The sequence below is a fragment of the Octopus bimaculoides genome, chromosome 22 (assembly GCF_001194135.2).
Source record: "Octopus bimaculoides isolate UCB-OBI-ISO-001 chromosome 22, ASM119413v2, whole genome shotgun sequence".
Lineage (NCBI taxonomy): Eukaryota > Metazoa > Mollusca > Cephalopoda > Octopoda > Octopodidae > Octopus > Octopus bimaculoides.
In genome coordinates this window covers 13,818,792-13,843,015 of record NC_069002.1, presented here as the reverse complement: position 1 = coordinate 13,843,015, position 24,224 = coordinate 13,818,792, and the positions used below count along the sequence as shown (strand labels likewise).

At 37.0% G+C, this 24,224-nt stretch overlaps 2 protein-coding genes across 5 annotated transcripts; one reads left to right on the top strand and one right to left on the bottom strand.

The window, feature by feature from the left end:
• The first annotated feature begins 49 nt into the window (after positions 1-49).
• LOC106869876 (zinc finger protein OZF-like) lies at positions 50-24,193 on the top strand. 4 transcript variants are annotated; one of them, XM_052975788.1, is made up of 4 exons: positions 50-1,012; positions 13,483-13,677; positions 15,435-17,176; positions 22,905-23,223. In XM_052975788.1, exon 3 carries the CDS (start codon positions 15,784-15,786, stop codon positions 16,771-16,773), a length of 990 nt encoding a protein of 329 aa, XP_052831748.1. In that variant the 5' UTR covers positions 50-1,012; positions 13,483-13,677; positions 15,435-15,783; the 3' UTR covers positions 16,774-17,176; positions 22,905-23,223. The 4 variants fall into 4 exon arrangements, with proteins under 4 accessions (XP_052831748.1, XP_052831746.1, XP_052831747.1 ...); XM_052975786.1 differs by lacking the exon at positions 50-1,012 and adding an exon at positions 12,090-12,316; XM_052975787.1 differs by lacking the exon at positions 50-1,012 and adding an exon at positions 12,339-13,382.
• Positions 4,477-11,978, bottom strand: LOC128250532 (zinc finger protein 492-like). The gene is made up of 2 exons (XM_052975797.1): positions 11,227-11,978; positions 4,477-7,391 (listed from the first exon to the last, which is right to left on the bottom strand). Exon 2 carries the CDS (start codon positions 6,905-6,907, stop codon positions 6,263-6,265), a length of 645 nt encoding a protein of 214 aa, XP_052831757.1. The 5' UTR covers positions 6,908-7,391; positions 11,227-11,978; the 3' UTR covers positions 4,477-6,262.
• Positions 24,194-24,224: the final 31 nt, after the last annotated feature.

The window sequence follows — 24,224 nt, the reverse complement described above, 5'->3', positions numbered from 1 at the left end:
AAGGGAGGTAATTCTAGAGAATAAGGTTGGCTAAGGGAGGTGACTCTAGAAGATTGTTGATAGATTGTACAAAAGAATAAAAATAGTATAAAACACTCCAAATGGGAAGAAATTCGAGGAGAAAATATGGTGGAGGATCTCCGTCGTTCAACGATGAAGATTCATTTGCTCAATCGAGTGAAATACCTGCTCTTGAATTAATGTGTGAGTTTTCCACAGATACATGAACTTTTTATATATTTATATATTTCACAAGCAGAATCAGCGTGACACAGTGTGCCTGACAAAGCTCTACATTTTGAATTACGAATATAATCCACCCGACGGATTTCTGTGCTATTCCTATCGAACCAATATCACTTAGAAGGTATGTGTCAGCCCAGGTTATAGAAAATTACATTTACCCGAGGTACCATACAGTGGGATCGAACCCGCAACATTGTGATTGCAAAGAGAACTTTTTAACCATTCGAGCACACTGCGCTTACATCAAGACACTATAAAAAAAACGACGGAGAAAATTAGAAGATAAAAGTAATGCTATGCATTTTAAGAGAATATGATGTGCTTTCAGAGATGTTTGGCTGCTATTTCATCTATACTATCACCAATTTCTTTATTACCCTCAAGAGGCTAAACATAGAGGGGACAAACAAAGGGGTTAAGTCGATTACATCGACCCCAGTGCGTAACTGGTACTTAATTTATCGACCCCGAAAGGATGAAAGGCAAAGTCGACCTCGGCGGAATTTGAACTCAGAACGTAACGGCAGACGAAATACCGCTAAGCATTTCGCTTGTTGTGCTAACGTTTCTGCCAGCTCACCGCCTCAAATTTCATCTATTTCATCTATACCATCATCATCAGCTTCAAAACAACAAATTTTCAAATTTCCGAAACAGAAAGAAGCATAGGGTGGGAGAGAGAAAGAAAGAAAGAACTTTTTTTTAATCTGTCTCTGTAATATTGATTACAAGTTTTGGCACAAGGCCAGAAATTCCGGAAGACTGGGTAAGTTGACCCCACTGCTCAATTGATACTTATTTTATCGACCCCCGTAAGAATCACCGACAAAGTTGACCTCGGCAGAATTTGAACTCAGAATGTAAAGACAGACGAAATGTCACGTCTCTGTAATATCAGTATATCTATATTTTACTCTCTCTCTCTCTCTCTCTCTCTCTCAAGAAAGATTTAAAGTTTATGGGTTTTATTCAAGGAGAAGATAGATAATAGCACACGTTATATGAGCAAGAAGTAAAATCGGAATTGCTGTGTGGTGAAGAAGTTCTAAATATCTACCATGACCACAGAAAAGGGGTAGGCTTAAAAAGGACTGATTTGGCTGCTATTTCAAGCAGTTCAAGTTACCACATAGAGTGCCCGTGGTAAATGTCAGAAGGTATCAAGTAAATGAGTAAAAAGAAGTTTTGTAGAAAGAGAAGCGGAATTGTCAGATGTCAAAAGAAAAGCAAATTAGTTCGTTGGGATACGAAATGTAAGGGCTAGTACTAGCCCTTACATTTCGTATCCCAACGAACTAATTACATAATTTAAGTGCTTGTAACTTCTTTATTTATTAATTTCTAGAAAAATTAATGCGATTCTTTTCATTCGTATACAAAACTACATCAAAACCATATTTTTATATAATATGGTGAAATACTTCAAGCGGTTGGAAGAAATTTATCAAAATCCAATTGTCCTGTCCATTTAACCATTTTCAAGACATTGTAGGATAGTAATTGAGGGAGATTTAGCTACAGTTTCTTAGAGATCGAGAAACTACATAGAGGCATTTTCTTTCTTGGTCCAAAACTGCAAATCCAATGGTGGACTACAATAAGGTGAGTCAGGACAGGAAATTAGTTCTGTAGATCACACTTCGTCTTTCAGCTAACTACCGGTATGCCATAATAATTAAAAACTATACAAAAACAACGTTTAGAAAAGCGTAAACCCTTTAAAGGATTCTCTTTGATGTTGTTCTACAAGGAGAGAAACTGCAATCACGTCTCTTTCAAACAACTACAACAAAAACCACATTTTTTGCCTTGTCAGTAATTTAAATTTAGAATTATATCCCTTATTTATTACTTTAAGAAAGAGTCACGTCCCTTACATTCAGTTCGTGTGGATTTTGTTGACGTGTTGGTAGAGTGGTTAGAACGTTTCATAGAACGTCTCGAAGTATGTTCCCACAATCCCATCAAGACCAACCTTGCCTTTCATCCTATCGGATTTTGATAAAAGACAATAACCAATCCAGGCCGGAAATGTTAGAGCAGCGGACAACACAGATGCCCGCCCTTTGCCCTTTCACACCAAAGTCTAGAACGACACGCTATATTGGTCAATATAGGGGTCAGTATTGCCAAGCTATATTGACCCCTGAAAAACATCTGTGGTTTGGGGAGGAGACACTTGCATTCATGGTGAACTGTTAGTTTTCCACGAAAGAATACTTTTCCCCGGGGTTGAGCCACAAGTAAGAATTACCATGTGATTGCACCTAGAAAATTACCCTCCAAGGCACAAGTCCGGCCAAGGTTGTTTATGGAAGACCAGCAGTCGCCTATTCATACCAGCCTCCCCCTCTCCATGCTACCGATGTTATCTAAGGCAAAAGCAAAGACCGATACAGCTTGGCACCAGTGACGTTGCAACTCATTTCTTCAGCTGAGTGAACTGGAGCAACGTGAAATAAAGTGTCTTGCTCAAGAACATAACACACAGCCCGATCCGTAATCCCAACTCTCTAACCACCGAGCTATGCGCCTTCACAGATTACACACACACACACACACACACATACATACATACATACATACATACATATATATATGTTAAAGTCTGTCATACCGGCCATGACGAAGGGAAATAGCCCTGAAACTCGAGTCGCCTTTATATATTTATATTATATATTGTATATTATATTATATATTGTATATTCCATATTCTATACCCCACATTGGTTCTGCAGGAATATAAATAAAACATAAAAAACAGACAGTGTTGGAACTCTTTTAAACAAAATAATATATTCCTCTATACACAATCATACAAAAAAAACCACCTCTTTTGTATTTATTTTTACTCGCATATATATATATATATATATATATATATATATATATATACACACAAATAATAGGATAAACTCTTATATAAGAATTTATCAAGTAGTTATCGTGAAAATATTCATAGGGAAATATATATATATAATGTTATACATCACTGGTCACAATGCACTTTGCATTGTTTTAGCTTGCAAATGATGCCACCCAACTAGCTAAGCAAGCAGGCCAGCATTCTCCCTTTACACACACACATACGTGGTGGGAGGAGGTTAAATTTTAAATCTTTCAAAATTTCTATCAGGATAATAATCAATAAGATGTTCTGATAAATGGAAAAAATGTCTTTGTTACAATTAATAATATTAAAAAAAAAATGAAACAAATTTTGAAATGTTAAAATATGGTGTGAAACTTTTGAATTAGAAGTATTGTAGGGCAGGTCTCACCGATGTAGAAAACTGAATATTTACAATATTCCTGCTGTTATTATTAAAAATTGTGTGGTCTGGTATAAAAAAATATTTTGAGGATGTTATTTGCATGATGCTGAAAAGTAAGATGGGGGTATGAGGTGATCTTAATGTAGATGACGCCTTTAGAGAAGGTTTAGAAGCACAGAACCACTTCTGTGCAGGAGTTACAGTTGCAAGAGGTGGCAGCTGGCATCATTTTGTAAGCGGTAATCCCATGGTTAAAGCCTACATATTTGTTGTCTGTTTTAAATCCACTTCTACACAGAAGACACAAGACAGAACTCGCTTCTTGCTAAGTTCAGCTCTCTCTCTCTCTCTCCCAGGACCTATCTTGTATCTAACAACTATCAACACTGCTTCCTGTTATCCACACATACAAAACGATGTTCACAAAACGTTAGCCAGCAACTTTTAGATTAATTGTGAAGCTTATGTAATATATTCTTTTACTGGTTGCAGCTATCTGACTGCAGTTGTCGTCGCCCCTTCTTCTTCTTCTTTTTCTTACCACTGCCTGGAATCGAACTGGTGTCACCATCTGGTGTCACGTAAAAGTACCCAGCACACTCTATAAAGTGGTTGGCATTAGGAAAGGCATCCAGTCATAAAAGCCATGCCAAATCAGACTGCAGTCTGGTGGAGTTTACCAGATCTGGTCAAACTGTTCAACGCATGCCAGCATGGACAATGGACATTAAATGATGTTAATGAATATATATGTATGCATACACAAATAATCTTCTCAGCATCGTTCTTCCAGTTTCACTTACAAGGTATTTGTTGACTTGCAGAAATGTGCAGGACACTAGCTGAAAGTCCATCCATGCACTGGGATTGAACCCCTAACTACATGGTCCCAAAGTTCCAAATCAAACTTCTTAACCACACAGCTATGCATCATAAAGAATTAGAGTAAACAAAGTTTATTTAGATTTTTCAGTTTATTAAGAAAATTCACAAAATAATGTTAATGTCAGACATCAAAATTCTGGGCTGCACAGAGGAGATAACAAGCGATGGGAGAATAAGACCAGTGGTTCATTTGACAATTTGAGAAATTCATAAAAAGACATTTTTTCTACTGCAGTTGCACCACTTGCAGCTATAAGTTATTTTCTATGAAGATGGTGCACTGCCCATTAGGGGTTGAGTGTTTGAGTTTCTTGACAAAACTTGCCCAAACCAGTGGATTAGAAGAGGCAGTCCAGTTTAGATAATTTATGGACATCCTGTACATAAAATCTCATAGATATATTCTATAATGGTTCAATGAATTATCTTTTCTATATAGTTTTGGTATCAAGGATAGGCAGTCTATTATCCAACTCTCATGTTGATACTTTGGGTGGGTTGAATAAGTTACATACTGGATAAACTTGAAAAGTGCACCATGAGGAGTATCCAGCATTGAACTAATTCCATCAACCAAAGTATCAAGGTGATAACAAGTTGCCCATCCAAACACCCCAAGAATTTTTTTTTTCTTATTTGTAGCATAATAACTGTAGTAGTGATGTTATTCCTGATCTTTAAATCTTTTATCATACAGACTACTCTGTCAAGTGTTCCAGTTGATCCGATCAACAGAACAGCTTGCTCATAAAATTAACGTGCATGTGGCTGAGCACTCCACAGATATATGTACCCATAACGTAGTTCTCAGGGAGATCCAATATGACAGAGAGTAACAAGGCTGGCCCTTTGAAATACAGGTACTACTCATTTTTGTGCCAGCTGAGTGAACTGGAGCAACATGAGATAAAGCATACGTGTCGCCAGGAATCGAACTCATGACCTTACTATTGTGAACCAAATATCCTGACCACTAAGCCATACGCCTTCACTCTGTCATGTGTAATGCTTGTTTATTCACATTGCTTAATGGTTTTGAATTAATCATGCATTATCTTGCAACTTTGAGATTTCAATGAAGTGATTATTTTTAGAATGACATTGTAGGGTAGGCACCAGAAGCTGGATCTTGCCATTTTGAACATAAAACAGGGAGAATATTTGGACTGGCTAATAACCAGTTTAAATGCTAAAGGGATAAAGAATATATTTCTCAATTATTTACCCACAATATCAGGTAAATCAATAATGTATGTATATGAGTATTCTGAAAGAATGTTATCATTAAAAGTATCACAGTAATAAATTAATGTACCACCACAGCTGCAGATGTGGTTATATAAAATATATAATACTCAGAAATCGCTGTCCCACAATTACGAGCATCAGGCTCACAATCATGAGGTAGCAAGTTCAATTCCTGGACCAGGCTGTGTTGTGTTCTTGAGCAAAACACTTTATTTTCACGTTGCTCCAGTTCACTCGGCTGTAGAAATAAGTTGTGATGTCACTGGTGCCAAGCTGTATCGACCATTACCTTTCCCTTGGATAACATCAGTGGTATGGAGAGGAGAGGATGGTATGCATGGGTGACTGCTGGTCTTCCATAAAACAACCTTGCCCAGACTTGTACCTCAGAGGGCAACTTTCTAGGTGCAATCCCATGGTCATTCTTGACAGAAGGGGGTCTTTTACCCTTTATCACTATTATAGGGTTATTCGCTTGTATTAAAACTATTCTGACAGTATTTTGTGTGAATGATTTAGCAGACTCTGCAATGATGAAGCTTTTATTCCCCAAGAACACATTTTTGTCTTGAAAGAATGATTAACCAATTATTACAACGATATGGTTCCTATCCTGTATGGAGGCGTTTGTGTGTATTTAAGTGATTTGTCTGAGAGAATGATTTACCACAAATATCACATTGATATGGCTTTTCTCCTGTATGTACGCGTTTGTGTTTAGTTAAGTCACTTGTTCGAGAGAATAATTTACCACAGATATCACAGTGATATGGCTTCTCTCCTGTATGAATACGTTTGTGTGTGGTTAAGCCACCACTTTGTGGGAATGATTTGCCACAGATTTCACAGTAATATGGCCTCTCTCCTGTGTGAACACGTTTATGAGTTGTTAACTGACTACTTTCAGAGAATGATTTACCACAAGTATGACAATGATATGATTTCTCTCCTGTGTGTATGTGTATGTGACTAGCTAAGTGGTTCGTTTGTGAGAATGATTTACCACAGATATTACAATGATAGGGTCTTTCTCCTGTATGAATATATCGGTGCCTAATTAAATTGCTTCGATGAGAGAAAGCTTTCCCACAGATATCACAGTTACATGGTTTCTCTCCTGTATGAATGTGTTTATGTTCAGCAAGATTCCTCTTACGGGGGAATGACTTTTTACAGATATCACAGAGATATGACTTAATATGCTTTGATTGTTTTTCATATTTAACTTCCTTCTCACATAATTCATCTTCCATAATTTTCGTCTTTTGCACAACACAAGGATATTTCCCAGGTGAAAGGATTTTTTTTGTCTCTTTTTCTTTTTTTCCGTTATTCTTAACAAATATTTCTATTGCTGTATTTCCATAAGCTGTGATCTTTGTTGATATTTAAAGATGTTGCGAAGATCGCAAGATGATTTTAGTAGAATACAATCATTTCTGAAATAACTACGCCAAGATAGTTTATAATGATGGAAACTGTCTTATCATATGGTAAGAAACCAACAAGTGAAATAGAGCTAAAAATAAATATATTTTTCAAAACATATCCAGGTTTTTTGAAATTATGGCAGGGAAAACAATTATATCTTAATGGTAAATTTGTCCAAATGCAAGAATCATAGTGGACACATTCCACAGAGTGAAACAGAAAATCTGCTGTTAATTTCACAGATTAATAAAGTGGTACGTGTTCTTCATAATCTCTTTTGTTGATCTTTGAAAGATGATGATGTATCTGAAATAAAAATTTAAAAAATTCTTTTAGACTATTTTCAAATATTCTGAAATAATTCTAGGCACAAGACCTGAAATTTGAGAGGAGGTTAGTCGAATTCATCAACCCCAGTGCTCTGTGAGATTTTGCATAACAGAGGGGAAGAACCATCAAAATTCAATAGAGTGAGGTTATAAAAGAAATGATAGTATTATTAAATAAATCTTCCAAGCAAGAGAATTAGTTCCTTTATGAGATATTTACAAAGTATCTTTCAAACCAGAATATACAGGGTGTTCAAAAATTCATTTGACAATTTGAGAAATTCATAAAAAGACATTTTTGCAACTGAAGTTGTACCACTTGCAACCAAAAGTTATTTTCTATGAAGATGGTGCATTGCCCATTAGGGGGTTGAGTGTTTGAGAGTTTCTTGATGAAACTTTCCCAAACCAGTGAATTAGAAGATGCAGTCCGGTTTAGGTAATTTATGGACATCCTGAACATAAAATTTCATAGATTCATCATCTGACACAAGATCACCTCTCCTCTCAAAGAATCTTTGTCTTGCAAATTACTTGGTGACCCTGCCAGTGTTGGTGCCACACTTATTTTATCAAGACTGAAAGGTAAAGTCAATTTTGGTGGCATCTGATCTCAGAATGCAAAGCTGGAAGAAGTACCACTAAACATATTGTCTGCCAACTATTTTACCAGCTTGCTACCTTAATATTATTTCAGCTTAAGGCAATGGAGCTGGCAGAATCATTAGCATGCTAAACAAAATGCTTAGCAACATTTCATCTGTCTTTACATTGGGAGTTCAAATTCTGCTGAGGTTGACTTTGCCTTCCATCCTTTCAGGGGTTAATAAAATAAGTACCAGTTATACACTGGTGTCGGTGTAATTGACTTACCCTGTCTCTCAAAATTGCTGGCCTTGTGCCAAAATTTGAAACCAATATTATTTCACTTTAATATTATGAAATAATAGAAAAAAAAACAATACAACATATCAAATTTACTTCAAATGCAGAGATTCAACAGTGGAAATTTTATATTTTCATACTGTAAAATGTAGATAAATTCTTTATCTGATCAACTAAATTTTACTTTTTCATTTGTAATATAAGTAACATATAACCTTATGTAAAAGTATTGCTTTAGTACAACGGTAGAGCACCTGTCATGTTTACAAAAGATGTGGGTTCGAATTTCACAAGTAGCATCAACATTTTTTACTCCTTTTATAACTTTTTGTAAAATTTATAGATTTGCAAACTACTAAGACACCCCAGATTCAACCCCACTGTGTGGCAACTTGGCCAGGTATCTTCTATAGCCTTGAGACAACCAATACCTTGTGAGCGGAATTGGTAGATGGAAATTGTGTAGTAACTCATCATGTATTCATATATTTACTCTCATTTACTCATTTACTTGTTTCAGTCATTTGACTGTGGCCATGCTGGAGCACCGCCTTTAGTTGAGCAAACCGACCCCAGGACTTATTCTTTGTAAGCCTAGTACTTATTCTATCAGTCTCTTTTGCCGAACTGCTAAGTTACGGCAACATAAACACACCAGCAATGTTGGTGGGGACAAACACAGACACACAAACACACATATATATATACATATATACATATATACGACAGGCTTCTTACAGTTTCCTACCAAATCCACTCACAAGGCTTTGATCGACCCGAGGCTATAGTAGAAGACACTTGCCCAAGGTGCCACGCAGTGGGACTGAACCCATATATATATATATATATATATATATATTTATGTGGAGAATGGAGCAACAAATACAAGAAGCAATTCTGTTGGGCTAGTTAGCCGTTGTTTTATTGTGTGGAGGTTATGTAATGAGTCATTGTGGAGGTTGAGGTTATGTAGTGAGGCAACCCTATCATTTACCTATATATATATATATACATACATATATCATCATCAACATTTTAACATCCACTTTTCCATCCATGAATAGACCAGACAGAATTTGATGAAGCTGATTTTCTACTCCAGATGCCCTTCCTGTCTTGTCAGGATAGATATACATCAATATTCATAAAAGTTCACTTTGCAACCACAAAGTCTCAAGTTTAGTCCTACCGCACAGCTCCCAAGGCAAGTGTTATTTACCATAGGCCCCAGGCCAACCAAAGCTTCATCATCATCATTTAACGTGTGTTTTCCATGCTGGCATGGATTGGACAGTTTGACTGGAAACTGGTAAGCTGGGGAGCTGCAGCAGGTTCGAATCTGGTTTGGTATGGTTTCTACGGTTGGATGCCTTTCCTCGCATTAACCATTCCAAGACTGTAGTGGATGTTTTCTACGTGCCACAAGCACAGATGCCAGTTACTTGAAACCAGCATTTAGCACAACTACAATCTCACTTGGCTTGACAGGTTTTCTCAAGCACAGTATATTGCCAAAGGTTTCAATCACTTGTCACTGCTTCTGTGAGGCCCAAAGTTCAAAAGGTGTTTTTCACGTGCAACTAGTGGAGGCGCAATGGCCCAGTGGTTAGGGCAGCGGACTCGCGGTCATAGGATTGCGGTTTCGATTCCTAGACCGGGCGTTGTGAGTGTTTATTGAGCGAAAACACCTAAAAGCTCCACGAGGCTCCGGCAGGGGATGGTGGCGAACCCTGCTGTACTCTTTCACCACAACTTTCTCTCACTCTTACTTCCTGTTTCTGTTGTGCCTGTAATTCAAAGGGTCAGCCTTGTCACACTGTGTCACGCTGAATATCCCCGAGAACTACGTTAAGGGTACACGTGTCTGTGGAGTGCTCAGCCACTTGCACGTTAATTTCATGAGCAGGCTGTTCCATTGACCGGATCAACTGGAACCCTCGACGTCGTAAGCGACGGTGTGCCAACAAACAAACAACAAAACAAACGTGCAACTAGCATGGGTGCCAGTTATATGACACTGGTATCAGCGATGACTACAATTTCACTTGGTTTGACGGGTCGTCGCAAGCACGGTATATCACCAAAGGTCTTGGTCATTTGTCATTGCCTCTATGAGGCCCAACGTTCGAAGATCATGCTTCACCACCGCATCCCATGTCTTCCTGGGTCCTCCTTTTCCACAGGTTCCCTCCACCATTAGAGATCGGCACGTCCCAACACAATGTGACAACCAGTGTTGGTTTGTTTACGTCCTAAGAATCTAGCAGCTCGACAAAACAGACTAAGAGAATAAGAACCAAATAAGTACCCAAAATATATACAGAGGGTAAACAAAACCCTTGAAGGTTGTGCCCCAGCACAGCCACAATCCAACGACTAAAACAGCTAAAAGACAAAAAATCAGTTTCCACTTATATGTTTCGGGCATTATCCAAGATTTCCAAGTCATTTTTATACATATTCCATTATCGGTGGTTTCATTTTAACTGTCGCGTATAAATTTATAAATGGAAAAGAAAAACAATATATAAATAATGTTCTTGCTTATAAACCGTGCACTCCACAAAAAAAGAAGAAAGGAGAAAAAATTACGCTTTTCCATTCTCTTGAGTTTTGGGACTTCGAAGGGGAGCAATTCCAAAATTCCGCCATGATTCCATTATGAATTGGAATCGGAAATTCAAAAATGATTTTAAAAATTAATTATAATTTTCGCTTGACATAACGAAATAAATATTCGAAAATTTGTAAAATAGAATATTCTCAAATTAAAACAGCAAAACTAACGAATGAATGGGGTGGTAAGGTCTGCGAGAAATAGCAGCAAAATCACACCAATTATGTCATTAAATGAAGGATAGATTAAGATAATGCTCTGCTTGGAGTAAAATATCGAACTAAGAATTTAATATTCTCATAATACTTACATATCAATCTAGTTGGAACTTGGAATAGGTCAAAATTTTCATAACAAGATAAAATACACGAAGACAAATAATGCAGCTTCTGGTGTTACTTTGTTTAGTGGCCGCCTGCGGAATAATATTACTACTACGGCTGTGCTGAAACCGGTGGAAGAATTATTTTTAAGTATGTGCTTCGGCCAGATTGGTTTCCTTGCCAGAATTTTTATTTCTTGATTTCTAATCGGCAGAAGTTACTAAGCGATTCAGTGGTCGAGAGTTTCATAAATTCTATTCATCCTGTTTATTCTACCAATTTTTATTTATTTATTATATATTATAGCCGTCTATGTCATTTTTGCAAGGAACTATTTTCAGTTTATTTCTTCGTTCCCTCTCAGGGCACAACTACACATTAATGCCCCACCTCTGATTTTACTTTTAATTTTCTGATGAGAAATTTTACTGAGATACATTTTCAGTAATGTAGATGATGATTATATTGATATCATTAACAACAAAATTTTCGATAGGTTTTCTGTTCAGTCTCCCCACTCTACTCCTAACTCCAACATTGTTACTTCAAGCACTTTTTTATAAATGGATGTATTTTGAATGACATTTTGCTGAAATATGATTACGGAAGTGTAGATTACGTAATATTGATGTTTCAAACATATAAATCTGGAAAATAGTGAAAAAAAATTAAGTTACAAGAATTGATGGTAATAAAGTCTGGATGAAGGAGGAGAACGATCCAAAAATTTCTCTTTTTTTTTCTTTCTTTGTCAACATAATTGCATTCTACACTTTCCAAAACGTATCTCTGAGAAATTTCATTTAAAAGCATACATTTTCCAGAATGTTATGACGAAAAAGTGTCGGGTAGGCGGGAACAAATATATAGTCATACCAATCTTAATTTCTCTTCTTTTTTTTTTTTTCTTAAATCTCAATCCTTTCCTTCTCTTTATTTTTAGTATACACACACACAAAATTCTCTCTCTCTCTCTCAATTTCAATCACATGTTTTCTTCATCTTATTCATGCACACTCTTCTGTGTCTGTTAACATAGAATTCAAATGCCGACTTTCAAAAGAATCTCCAAAAAACGTAATATTTGGTTTGGCAAGTCGCAGAAAAATTTACTTCTGTTGGCAGCGCTACCGCTGTCTTGCTCGGTTTACAAGGATTCTTTAGCATCGCTATCCCTACCTCGAAGGGAACAAAAAGAGCACGGAACTAGGCGAGGATTTTCCTTTCATATTTTTAGTATTCCTGTGTTTCATCCAACAGAAAATACGATTTTTTTTTCACATTTTCTCCCCTGCTCAAACCCGTGCTGTTTTCCTTCATGAAGTGGACTAGCAATTCTAAAAATTCTGCCTCTTTTGTACAGGAATAACATTAGAACTGAGTTTTTTTACCCTTTACCACTCACTAGAAATCAGTTAGCCCTTCCTCTTAAACTGCCAATACTAGTAGCAGAGGAATAAAACTGCCAATACTAGTAGCAGAGGAATAAAACTGCCAATACTAGTAGCAGAGGAATAACTGAGATTATCTACGCCGCCTTTATGTCCAATGTCACCGATGTCCTAAAGTGGACTGATCTTATGGGAGTTATCTCCCTTGCATAATTTACCTATTTTAAGCACTCCTTCCAGCACCCACAGGGAGGTTTTGTTTACTAACTACCTGGATAACTTCCGTTGATCAACATCACCACAATTTTCTACAACACATACCAATGGTTAAATCTTAGGTCGCAACCATACCAGTGTGATTAAGAAGCTTGCTTCCCAACACACATGGTTTAGAGTTCAGTCCTACTATACCTTGAACAAGTGTCTTCTACTATAGCACTGCATTCAACAAAGCCTTGTGAATGGATTTAATAAATGGAAACTGAAAGAAGCCCGTCGTCTCTGTGTTTGTCCCCACCACAGAGTGACGACCGGTGTTGATTTGTTTATATCACCTCAAAAACAGAGACCGATAGAACAAGTACCTGGCTTGAAAAAAAAGTAGTGGGGTTATTTGTTTCGACTAAAACCCTCCATGGCAATGTCCCAGCATAGCTGCAGCCCAATGCCTGAAACAAGTAATAAATAAAAGATTCTTCCGCCAGTCGCAACACAGCTGTGAAAGTAAAATTATTCCGCCAGTCCCAAACGCTGTAATACCGGAAGTTATGTTGAAATTAATTATTCTTTCTATCTTCATCTCTTTCACTGTACGGAGACGCCTGACATATTATTTTCTTCTGTCTTTTATAGTAATGCCATTTATATCGAGGAAGAATTATAAGAATATAAATCTTCTCCAGGCACTTAATTTTATCGACCCCGGAACACTGAAAGGTAAAATTGACCTCAGGAGGATTTGAACTCAGAACCTAAATGACCGTAACGAGAAACCACCCGAGTTTTTCTCCGAACTTGTCCACTTTGTATTCTAACTACACTTGATTTGTAAGTACTATAATAAACATATTGAATTATTTTTTATCTAAAGCATAGTTTATATCAAGGGCAAGGATTATTTAATGTATGCTATTTTATATAACAGACTGATGTGATTTAGCTGCTATTTCTCGTCGCTCAAACTACGTTGTCCTAGATTGACTTTGATAATTTTGTAGTTTAGTTCAAAATATTCTAAGAAATACACCGAGACCTCCTGAAATCAATCCTTGTAAATTTTCAAATTCATATCAAAACTAAAGACTACTTTATATAGCACAACTGGGAAAATTCTAATAAAAGTAGTATGCAATTTTGAACTTGTGTACATTTCATATCACCAACTGTTTATTAAAATAACACTTTCGCATCTCAGCTAAGTTTCGCTTCAGCTCGACTCCCACAACAGCAACACGTAAAGTTATGAGCTTTACAGTAAAATAATTTCGGTGTCAGCAGTATTATAGATGATGACCCTAAAACTACATAACAATTGCAGAAACCACCCATTCATCGAAGATTTCTTCAGTCAAGGCTGACTTGGGGTCAAACAGCAACAACGAGCCCCTAAAGGCAATTTTTATCTGATCCTTTGACTTATTCGTAAAAGATATTGCCCTCAACTTACATCATATCATCGGAAAGAGGAACACATTTGATGATGAGCGCAGCAATAGCTGTGTTATTACTCTTTTACTTGTTTCAGTCATTTGACTGTGGCCATGCTGGAGCACCGCCTTTAGTAGAACAAATCGACCCCAGGACTTATTCTTTGTAAGCCTAATACTTATTCTATCGGTCTCTTTTGCCGAACCGCTAAGTTACGGGACGTAAACACACCAGCATCAGTTGTCAAGCGATGTTGGGGGAACAAACGCAGACACATAAACATACACACACATACATATATATACATATATACGACGGGCTTCTTTCAGTTTCCGTCTACCAAATCCACTCACAAGGCTTTGGTCGGCCCGAGGCTATAGTAGAAGACACTTGCCCAAGGTGCCATGCAGTGGGACTGAACCCGGAACCATGTGGTTCGTAAGCAAGTTACTTACCACACAGCCACTCCTGCGTTCCTTCACAATCACACAGTTCCAGATTCAATACTGATGCATGGCATCTTAGTTAGGTGTCTCCACTATATACGAGGGGTGCCGAAAAGTTCTTGGCTTTGGGTAAAAGAAAATACAGGAGGATCAGTTAATTTTGATTTTACTCAACGTTTTCCCTTCCCAGATTCACATACTTATTGCAGCGGTCCTTCATTTTCCTAAACCCTGTAACAGAGCTTGGAAGGTTGGGCCTCCAACCAGGCCTTTCGCGACACCCTTAAAACCAGGATCTTTTCAGCACCCTTTCTTAGTCTCCTGATGTCCAATACCTAGAGAGTACAATTTTATATTGGAAACTGTGCAGAAGTTTAATTTTATTAGTGTGTGTGTATGAGAGCGAGAGAGAGCCATAACCCTAATGTTTTTGTTTGCTTTTATTAAATTCTTTTTATTCATTAAACAAAAAGATGGTGCTCTCCATAAAATCAACAACACGTGGCAATTGCTATTTCCAGTATGTTGTTAATGGAGGTTTCTGATTGGATAAAATTATCAAAAATTTCAAATGTTTTAAAGGTTTATAACAAGTTTATTATTAAATTTTTCTGAAATCCTTATCAGTATTGGAATGCAGTGAAATTTCCACAGAAGAATCTCTGTTTTTAAGTATCTTCTGTGCCTTAAACTGTTTCTTTATTATTTCAGAATATCAGAGAATATTGGACTAAAATATTTGTATACATCAGATGCAACATCAATATTTATCATCTCTTGAAGTCTGATGGAAGATGTGCAGATGAGATGTAACCAAGAATTATTGTAAAGTATTTCCTCTGGGTGGGATTATTAGCAAAATCTTTCTGATGCCTAGAATGTGTACAAAATGATTTTTGGTATTCTAATTAAAGTTGGAAACATTTTACAATTGCATTAGCAACATTTTCAGATATCTACAAAGACCACTTTTGATTGGAGTAGAGTAAAAGAACTATTTCTTGTGGATTTAAAAAAGCAATGGAAAGAGACGGTATATAGTGGTGAGAGAAGAAATAATATGGAAAATGAATTATCTGAAACTCATTCTAAAAGGATTGGTTTTGTAGAAGAAATTGGAAAAACATCATACAAATGTGATATCTGTAAAATAAGTTTTTCTGAAAAGCATGACTTTACTATTCACAAATGTGCTCAGGCTGGGGAGAAGTCATGTCACTGTAATATCTGTGGTAAAGCATTTTCTCATGTAACTACATTAACTAACCACAGACATGTTCATACAGGAGAGAAGCCATATCAGTGTGATATTTGTGATAAATCATTCTCTCGTGTGGTTACTCTAACAAACCACAAACGTATTCATACAGGAGAAAAACCATATCACTGTGATATCTGTGGAAAATCATTCTCTGATGGGTCTAACTTAACTAAACACAAACGCATTCATACAGGAGAAAAACCATATGATTGCAACATCTGTGGTAAATCATTCTCTCAAACAAATAAGTTAGCTAGTCACATACACATTCATACAGGAGAGAAACCATATTGCTGTGATATCTGTGGTAAGTCATTCTCTGAACCAGGTAACTTAACTAAACACAAACACATTCATACAGGAGAGAAACCATATCACTGTAATATTTGTGGCAAATCATTCTCTCTTGTAACTACCTTAACTAACCACATATACATTCATACAGGAGAAAAACCATATCATTGTGATATCTGTGATAAGTCTTTCTCCCGTGTTATGACCTTAACTAACCACAGACGTATACACACAGGAGAGAAACCATATCACTGTGATATTTGTGAGAAAGCTTTCTCTCAAAGAAGTCAATTAACTGAACACAAATATATTCATACAGGAGAGAAGCCATATCACTGTGAAATCTGTGGTAAGTCATTCTCTCGAAACAGTACCTTAACAAACCACATACGTATTCATACAGGAGAAAAACCATATCACTGTGATATTTGTGGAAAATCCTTCTCTCAAAAAAGTCACTTAAATAAACATTTGTGTGTTTCTACAGAAGAGTAATTGCATCAATATCGAAAATAATTCTGTGAGAAATTAAATATTCTATTTAACCAGAAACTTATTTATGAATTAAAGAAGGATATTGTTGTGTGATATCAACCTATCTACATATAGATAATGTTCATGTAAATTTACAAAAGAGTTTGCACATATGTAAATATCAACACACATAACTTGGATAGAAATACAGTGGTAGAAATATTCGCTAAGAATAAAATAAATTTGTTTGAAATAAAAACAAAAAGAAAGAAGGCTATGTTTCTATTGTGGTAAAACAAAAAATTATGGAAAATGAATTGTATGAAAATCATTCTAAAAGAATTGATTTTTCTGATGAGATGCTGAAGAGGTTGAAAAATGTCATACCAGTGTGATATCTGTAAAAAGCCATTCTCTGGAAAAGGTAATCTAACTATTCACAAACATATTCATACTGGAGAAAACCATATCACTGTCATATGTGTGATAATTCATTCTCTCAAATCATTTAACTAGTCACTTACACATTCATACAAGAGTCAAATCACATCACTGTGATATCTGTGGTAAATCATTCTATGAACCAGGTAACTTAACTAAACACAGACACATTCATACAGGGGAGAAGCAATACGAGTGTAATATTTGTGGTAATCATTCACTCAAGCAAATAACTTGTCACATCACATACACAACATGCATACTGTGGTAAATCATTCTCTGAGCCAGGGAACTTAACTAAGCACAAACATATTCATTCAGGAGAGAAGCCATATGAGTGTGATATCTTGTAAATCATTCTCTCAGAGTGGAAACTTAAATATACTCACAAGCACATCTATACAGGTGAGAAACCATATTACTGTGATATCTGTGGTAAATCATTCTCTCAAGCAAAATACTTAACTGAACACAAACTCAATCATACAGGAGAGAAGCCATATCACCACTATTTGTGGTAAATGTTTTTCTCAAAATGTTAGTTTATCTAACCACATATTCATACAGGAGAAAAACCATATCACTGTGATGCTTGTGGTAAATCATTTTCTCTCAGGGTCAATAAAATAGTACCAGTTGCTGGCGTTGTACCAAAATTTGAAACCAATATAAATACAAATTGGATGATATAATTTGTGAATCATCCTCATCAATGTTTCCATGGCTGTTTTGCATGCTGGTGTGGGTTGAACATGTCTAGCATACAGAATATCTCAGCTATGAGATTTATATCTTGAGTTCTGACATCATTCTCTTTACTCTCTCTCTCTCTCTCTTTTAATTGTTTCAGTCATTTGACTGCGGCCATGCTGGAGCACCGCCTTTAGTCGAGCAAATCATCCCCAGGACTTATTCTTTGGAAGCCTAGTACTTACTCTATCGGTCTGTTTTGCCGAACCACTAAGTTATGGGGATGTAAACATACCAGCATCGGTTGTCAAGCGATTGTTGAGAGGACAAACACCCACACACATATACAATTTATATACAACGGGCTTCTTTCAGTTTCCGTCTACCAAATCTACTCACAAGGCTTTGGTCGGCCCGAGGCTATAGCAGAAGACACTTGCCCAAGGTGCCACGCAGTGGGACTGAACCCGGAACCATGTGGTTCGTAAGCAAGCTACTTACCACACAGCCACTCCTACGCTGACTATTAGTGAATATCATTAATGAAATAGTAATTAAATAAAGTTGGTTTACTCTTAAATTATTCTCCTATCATTATATATGCCCTTCCTAATATCAAACATTTTATCATGTGTATTAAGTGCTCTTTCCATACCATCAGCACTACTGATGTTGCCATGCAGTTTGCAAGACTCGAGCCCTGAGGGAGCAGAGTTGGCTTTATGCTAGGGGATGAGGGCTTAAAATGTGAGAGAGGAGGTGGGGGTAGGGCAGATTTTCAACTTCTTTTGCCTGTCTCAATCAGTGGACTGTGTCCATGCTGAGGCACTGCCATGAAGGGTTTAGTTTGACAAACTGGTCTTAGTACTTATTTTTTAAATCTGGTACTTATTCTATCAGTCTTTTTTGCTGAGTTGCTAAGTTACAGGGATGTAAATAAACCAACACTGGTTGTTAAATGGTGTGGGGGAAGGGGACAAACACAAGCACAAAAACATATTTACAACAGGCTTCCATACAGTTTCTGTCAACCAAGGGTTTGCAAGATTGTATGGGGAGCAGGAGATAAGAGGATGGGGAGACAGCCTGCATCTGTCAGAAAATAAGTTAGGTCGGGTCGAAGGGTGATGATCGATAAGTCACGAGGTGGGGAAGGATAGAGGGGTGCAGGAGGGAGCGATTGGGGATAGAATAATCATAATACAGATGATAGGGGGGAGGCAGGAGAGAGATGACAAGGTGGGGTAGGCATTGAGTATGATTAGAGATAGTTCGGTTCTTTTCGCTATGAAGGTAAATTTAAATAATTAAAACACAGCAGCTCCAATTTCATTAATTGTTAAACAAATTAAGATACACAAGTGCGGTTGCACAGGAAAAAATATCCACTCCACGATTCACAGCTGTGAAGAAGAGAAAAAAAAAGCGATTTTTCCGTCGATCGCAGCATTCATAAACTGGAAATTCTTCCGCCCGATCCACACAAAATAGTACCGGAAGTTGGGTTGTGATTTATTTGAAATCTTGTCTTCACCTTAACGTGAAATGTAAACGAAAGAAGGATATTTAACAGGAATATAAATCGACCCTGGTACTTCACTGGTATTGTAATCGATCCCGCAAGACTAAAAGGTAAAATTAACCTCAGCGGGATATAAATTCACAACATTGATGACCGTAACTAATGACTTCTCTGACATATTTTTGATGATACTCTCATGATTATTCTGTAATCGATCGCCATTCATTGATACGTAAGTACTACAAATATCTCGAATTATTCTTGCGATATTTTATTTAAAGTGCAGTTCATATTTAGAACTAAGTTTATATAACGTATCTCTCTTTTTAAAGAGAGAATGCTGAGATTTGGATGTTATTTCCAGCAGATTAATGTTCTTTGAGAAGTCTTTCCATTGTTGGCATTAATTAGTCGTGACTTTTAATTAGGAGAATATCCTAAAATAAACTTCTAAAAGGTATTTAGAAACCAGCTCTTCTTTGTCTCTTCCGGGACCCCATGAAAATAGAAGCGTTTACCTTTTTAAATTGAAGGGGATTTCCTGGGCGAAAAAAAAAGATTTTATTTAACCATTATTTATTTGAAATGATAAATGGTTATCGATCTGTGACTCCGACAGTAGAAAATAACTTTGGGAAAGACTTGACCTTTCACCTTTGAAAACAGCGAATGTATGAAAAAATAAATTGATTAAAAGAAGAAAAAAAAATAATATTTTAAGATAATTGATTAAATCGATACATATAGAAATAGGTGAAGCACATTATTATTCTGGAGTTCATACAATCAAGACTTGATTCCGTCTCACCGCCCTCCCTTGTGGCCACCACCACCAAAATCTGAGGACGTACAGAAATAGATTGGACAATGGTAAAAGTGAAGTTGTCCAGACTATCGCACAACACTCGATACAATTTGTCACTTCATGTTGAAGTGTGTGGTATGGTTCTTAACTAAAACTGAAGACAAAAAGAGAGATCTGCGAGTCGCACTTAATTGATCACCTTACCTGTGTTGTTGGCGCTCCGTCGCTTACGACGTCGAAGGTTCCAGTTAATCTGATCAACGGAACAGCCTGCTCGTGAAATTAACGTGCAAGTGGCTGAGCACTCCACAGACACGTGTACCCTTAACGTAGTTCTCGAGGATATTCAGCGTGACACAGAGTGTGACAAGGCTAACCCTTTGAATTACAGGCACAACAGAAACAGGAAGTAAGAGTGAGAGAAAGTTGTGGTGGAAGAGTACAGCAGAGTTCGGCACCATCCCCTGCCGGAGCCTCGTAGAGCTTTAGGTGTTTTCGCTCAATAAACACTCACAACGCCCGGTCTGGGAATCGAAACAGCGATCCTATGACCGCGAGTCCGCTGCCTTAACTACTGGGCCATTGCGCCTCCATTTACCTGTGTGCCATCGAACTAATAGATCAGAGCTGACTTCGGGGTATACAGTAACCTTTGATCGTTTGCTTTTTCAGCTAGGATTGGCCTGGGGTTAAGGCAATAACCTAATAAGGGAGTTTTGCATGGTCTCTCGACTTTCCTAAAAGGAGAAGTTATACTTCCCGAAAATATGACTATCATCTAAAGGAGTAAAGGACACAATGGATAATGGTACAGAGTTATGGTTGTGTGACTAAGAATTTACCTTCACAGCTTGATAGAAACTGTTCGGAAGCCCATGTGTGTGTATTTCACTGGTGTATATCGGAAAGACGTGTTGCTTTACAAACGAAGTCCCTCGTGATGTTTGCTCTCTGCACCAAAGTGCAGACATTCCATCATCATCAGGGATTGGTCGCTCAAACGATGCTATTATTCAACAATCGCTTTGTAAAATAAATATATGAAATATACTTACACACGTCCTGAAAGCTAGGCAATAAGGCCGTGGCTGGCTATCAGTTTTCTCTGGGAGGACTAAGTGATAAAACAACAAGAATCAGAGGATTCTGGAGTGCTCTAGCATGGCCATAGTCTAATGACTGAAATGAGTAAAAAAAATAAAATAAAAGGTGTCTGTGGAATACTCGGCCACTTACACATAAATTCTGGTGCAAGTAATTCAGTTGATCAAACAACTAAATCCACATCAACTGATGGAGATCTACCAAAACCACTAATCTGACACAATATGAAGATGTAACTATGGCCTGCAAATATGCAAACTTTACACAAGGTGGTGTGATCATTGTCATCATCATCATCAACGACTAACGTTCATTTTCCATGCTGGTATGGGTTTGACGGTTTGACTGAGGACTGGGAAGCTGCACCAGGCTCCAATCTGATCTGACAAGGTTTCTACAGCTGGATGCCCTTCCTAACGCCAAACACTCCAAGAGTGTAGTGGGTGCTTTTTATATGCCACTGGCATGGGAGTCAGTTAGGCGGTACTGACATTGACCATGTTTGGATGGTACTTTTTACATGCCACTGGCATGGGGTGCCAGTCAGGGGGTGCTGACATCGACCAAGTTCCAATGGTGCTCTTTTTACATGTCACTGGCACAGGGAGCCAGTCAAGTGCACTAGCATCAACCCACGCTTGAATGGTGCTTATTACGTGCCACCAGCATGGGTGCCAGTCAGGTGGCATTGGCATCAACTACGACTACAATTTCACTTGACTCAACAGGTCTTCTCAAGCACAGCTTATCACCTGACAATTCAAAGGTACTTTTAAATGGGCTGGTTATGCGACCAGCCACGGCTACGATCTCACCTTACTTGCTGGGTGTTCTCAATCACAGCATTTCTCCAAAGGTCTCGGTTTTTTGTCATTGCCTCTGTGAAGTCCAACATTCAAAGGCCATGCTTCACTACCTCATCCCATGTCTTCCTGAGTTTACCTCTTCCACAGGTTCCTTCCACTGTTAGGGTGTGACACTTCTTCACACAGCTGTCCTCATCCATACACAGCACATGACTATACCAGCAGTCGTCTCTTGCACACCACATCTGATGCTTCTTATGTCAAACTTTTCTCTTAGGGTGCTTACACTCTGTTGTGTATGCACACTGGCATTACACATCTAACGGATCATACTACCTTCATTTCTGTCAAGCCTACACATGTCCTCAGCAATCATAATTTTCATAAATCATAAAATTTAATTATTCATGTAAAGTTTAACCCTTTAGCATTTAGATTATCAAATGCAATGCTTATTTTTTCATGTTGGAAAACAGACATTAAAGAAAAAGGATGATAATGATAACATCAATGACAACGCTGATGATTTGAATTAATCATGCATTATCCTATAGCCTTGAGATTTTGATGATGTAATTGTTTATATTTAGAATGACATTGTAAGGTAGGTGTGAAAGGCTGGATTTGGCTAGTTTGGACATAAAACAGGTAGAATATTTTGGCCGGATGTGGCCAGTTGAAATGCTAAGGGGTTAATCGGAATAGATATGTAAAGTGTTCTAGTGTTGAATTTCCACATTTTTAAGTATTCTTTGTGTCTTATAATATTTCTTTATTATTTCAGAATATCAGAATATTGGACTAAAATAATTGTTTACATCAGATGCAACATCAATATTTACCATCTCTTAAAGACTGAAGGAAAATGTACAGAAGGGATACAACTTTGCTTTAATAAATCTTTGGAAGAAATACTCGTTGAATATTTACTCAGAGTGAGATTACTACCAAAATTTCTCTGATTTGAATATGTACAAGATGATTTTACTTTATAATTAAACTTGGACACATGAGTTCAGTATCTTCAAATATTGACATAAGAGAAATAAAGAAAAAGAAATATTTGTGAAGGATAAAATATATATTAAAAGAAAAAAAAAATTATGGAAAATGAATTATGTGAGAGCTATTCTAAAAGGATTGGTTTTTCAGAAGAGATATTTCACTGTGATATCTGTAATATGAAATTTTCTGTAAAAGATGACCTAACTACTCACAAACGTATTCATACAGGAGAGAAACCATATCACTGTGATATCTGTGGTAAATCATTTGCTCATGTAACTACTTTAAATAACCATATACACATTCGTTCATTAGAAAAACAATATCAGTGTGATAACTGTGGCAAATCGTTCTCTCGTGCCATAACCTTAACTAACCACAAACGTATTCATACAGGAGAAAAACCATATCACTGTGATATTTGTGGTAAATCATTCTCAGGTGCAGCTAACTTAAGTAAACACAAACGTATTCATACAGGGGAGAAACCATATCACTGTGATATCTGTGGAAAATCATTCTCTGAAACAAATAAGTTAACTAGTCACATGCACATTCATACAGGAGAGAAGCCATATCCCTGTGAAATCTGTGGTAAATCATTCTCTGACCCAGGTAATTTAACTAAACACAAACACATCCATACAGGAGAGAAGCCATATCACTGTGATATCTGTGGTAAATCATTCTTTCAAAGACGCCAGTTAACTGAACACAAATACATTCATACAGGAGAGAAACCATGTCACTGTGAAATCTGTGGTAAATCTTTCACTCGAAATGGTAGTCTGACTAACCACATACGTCTTCACACAGGGGAAAAACCATTCCATTGTGATATCTGTGGTAAATCCTTCTGTCAAAGAAGTCACTTAACCAGACATTTATTTGTTCATACAGAAGAGTAACAACATCTGTATCAACACTGAAAATAAATAACTTATTTAACTCTAAATATATTTACACAGATACTGTAGTGTGATATCAAGTTCTCAAAAGAATATTTTATATAAACACAAATATATATACATTTGTGATATTTTTAATAAAATTAATTATTTCAGAATACTCATCTGTCTTCCATTTATTTATTTCATAT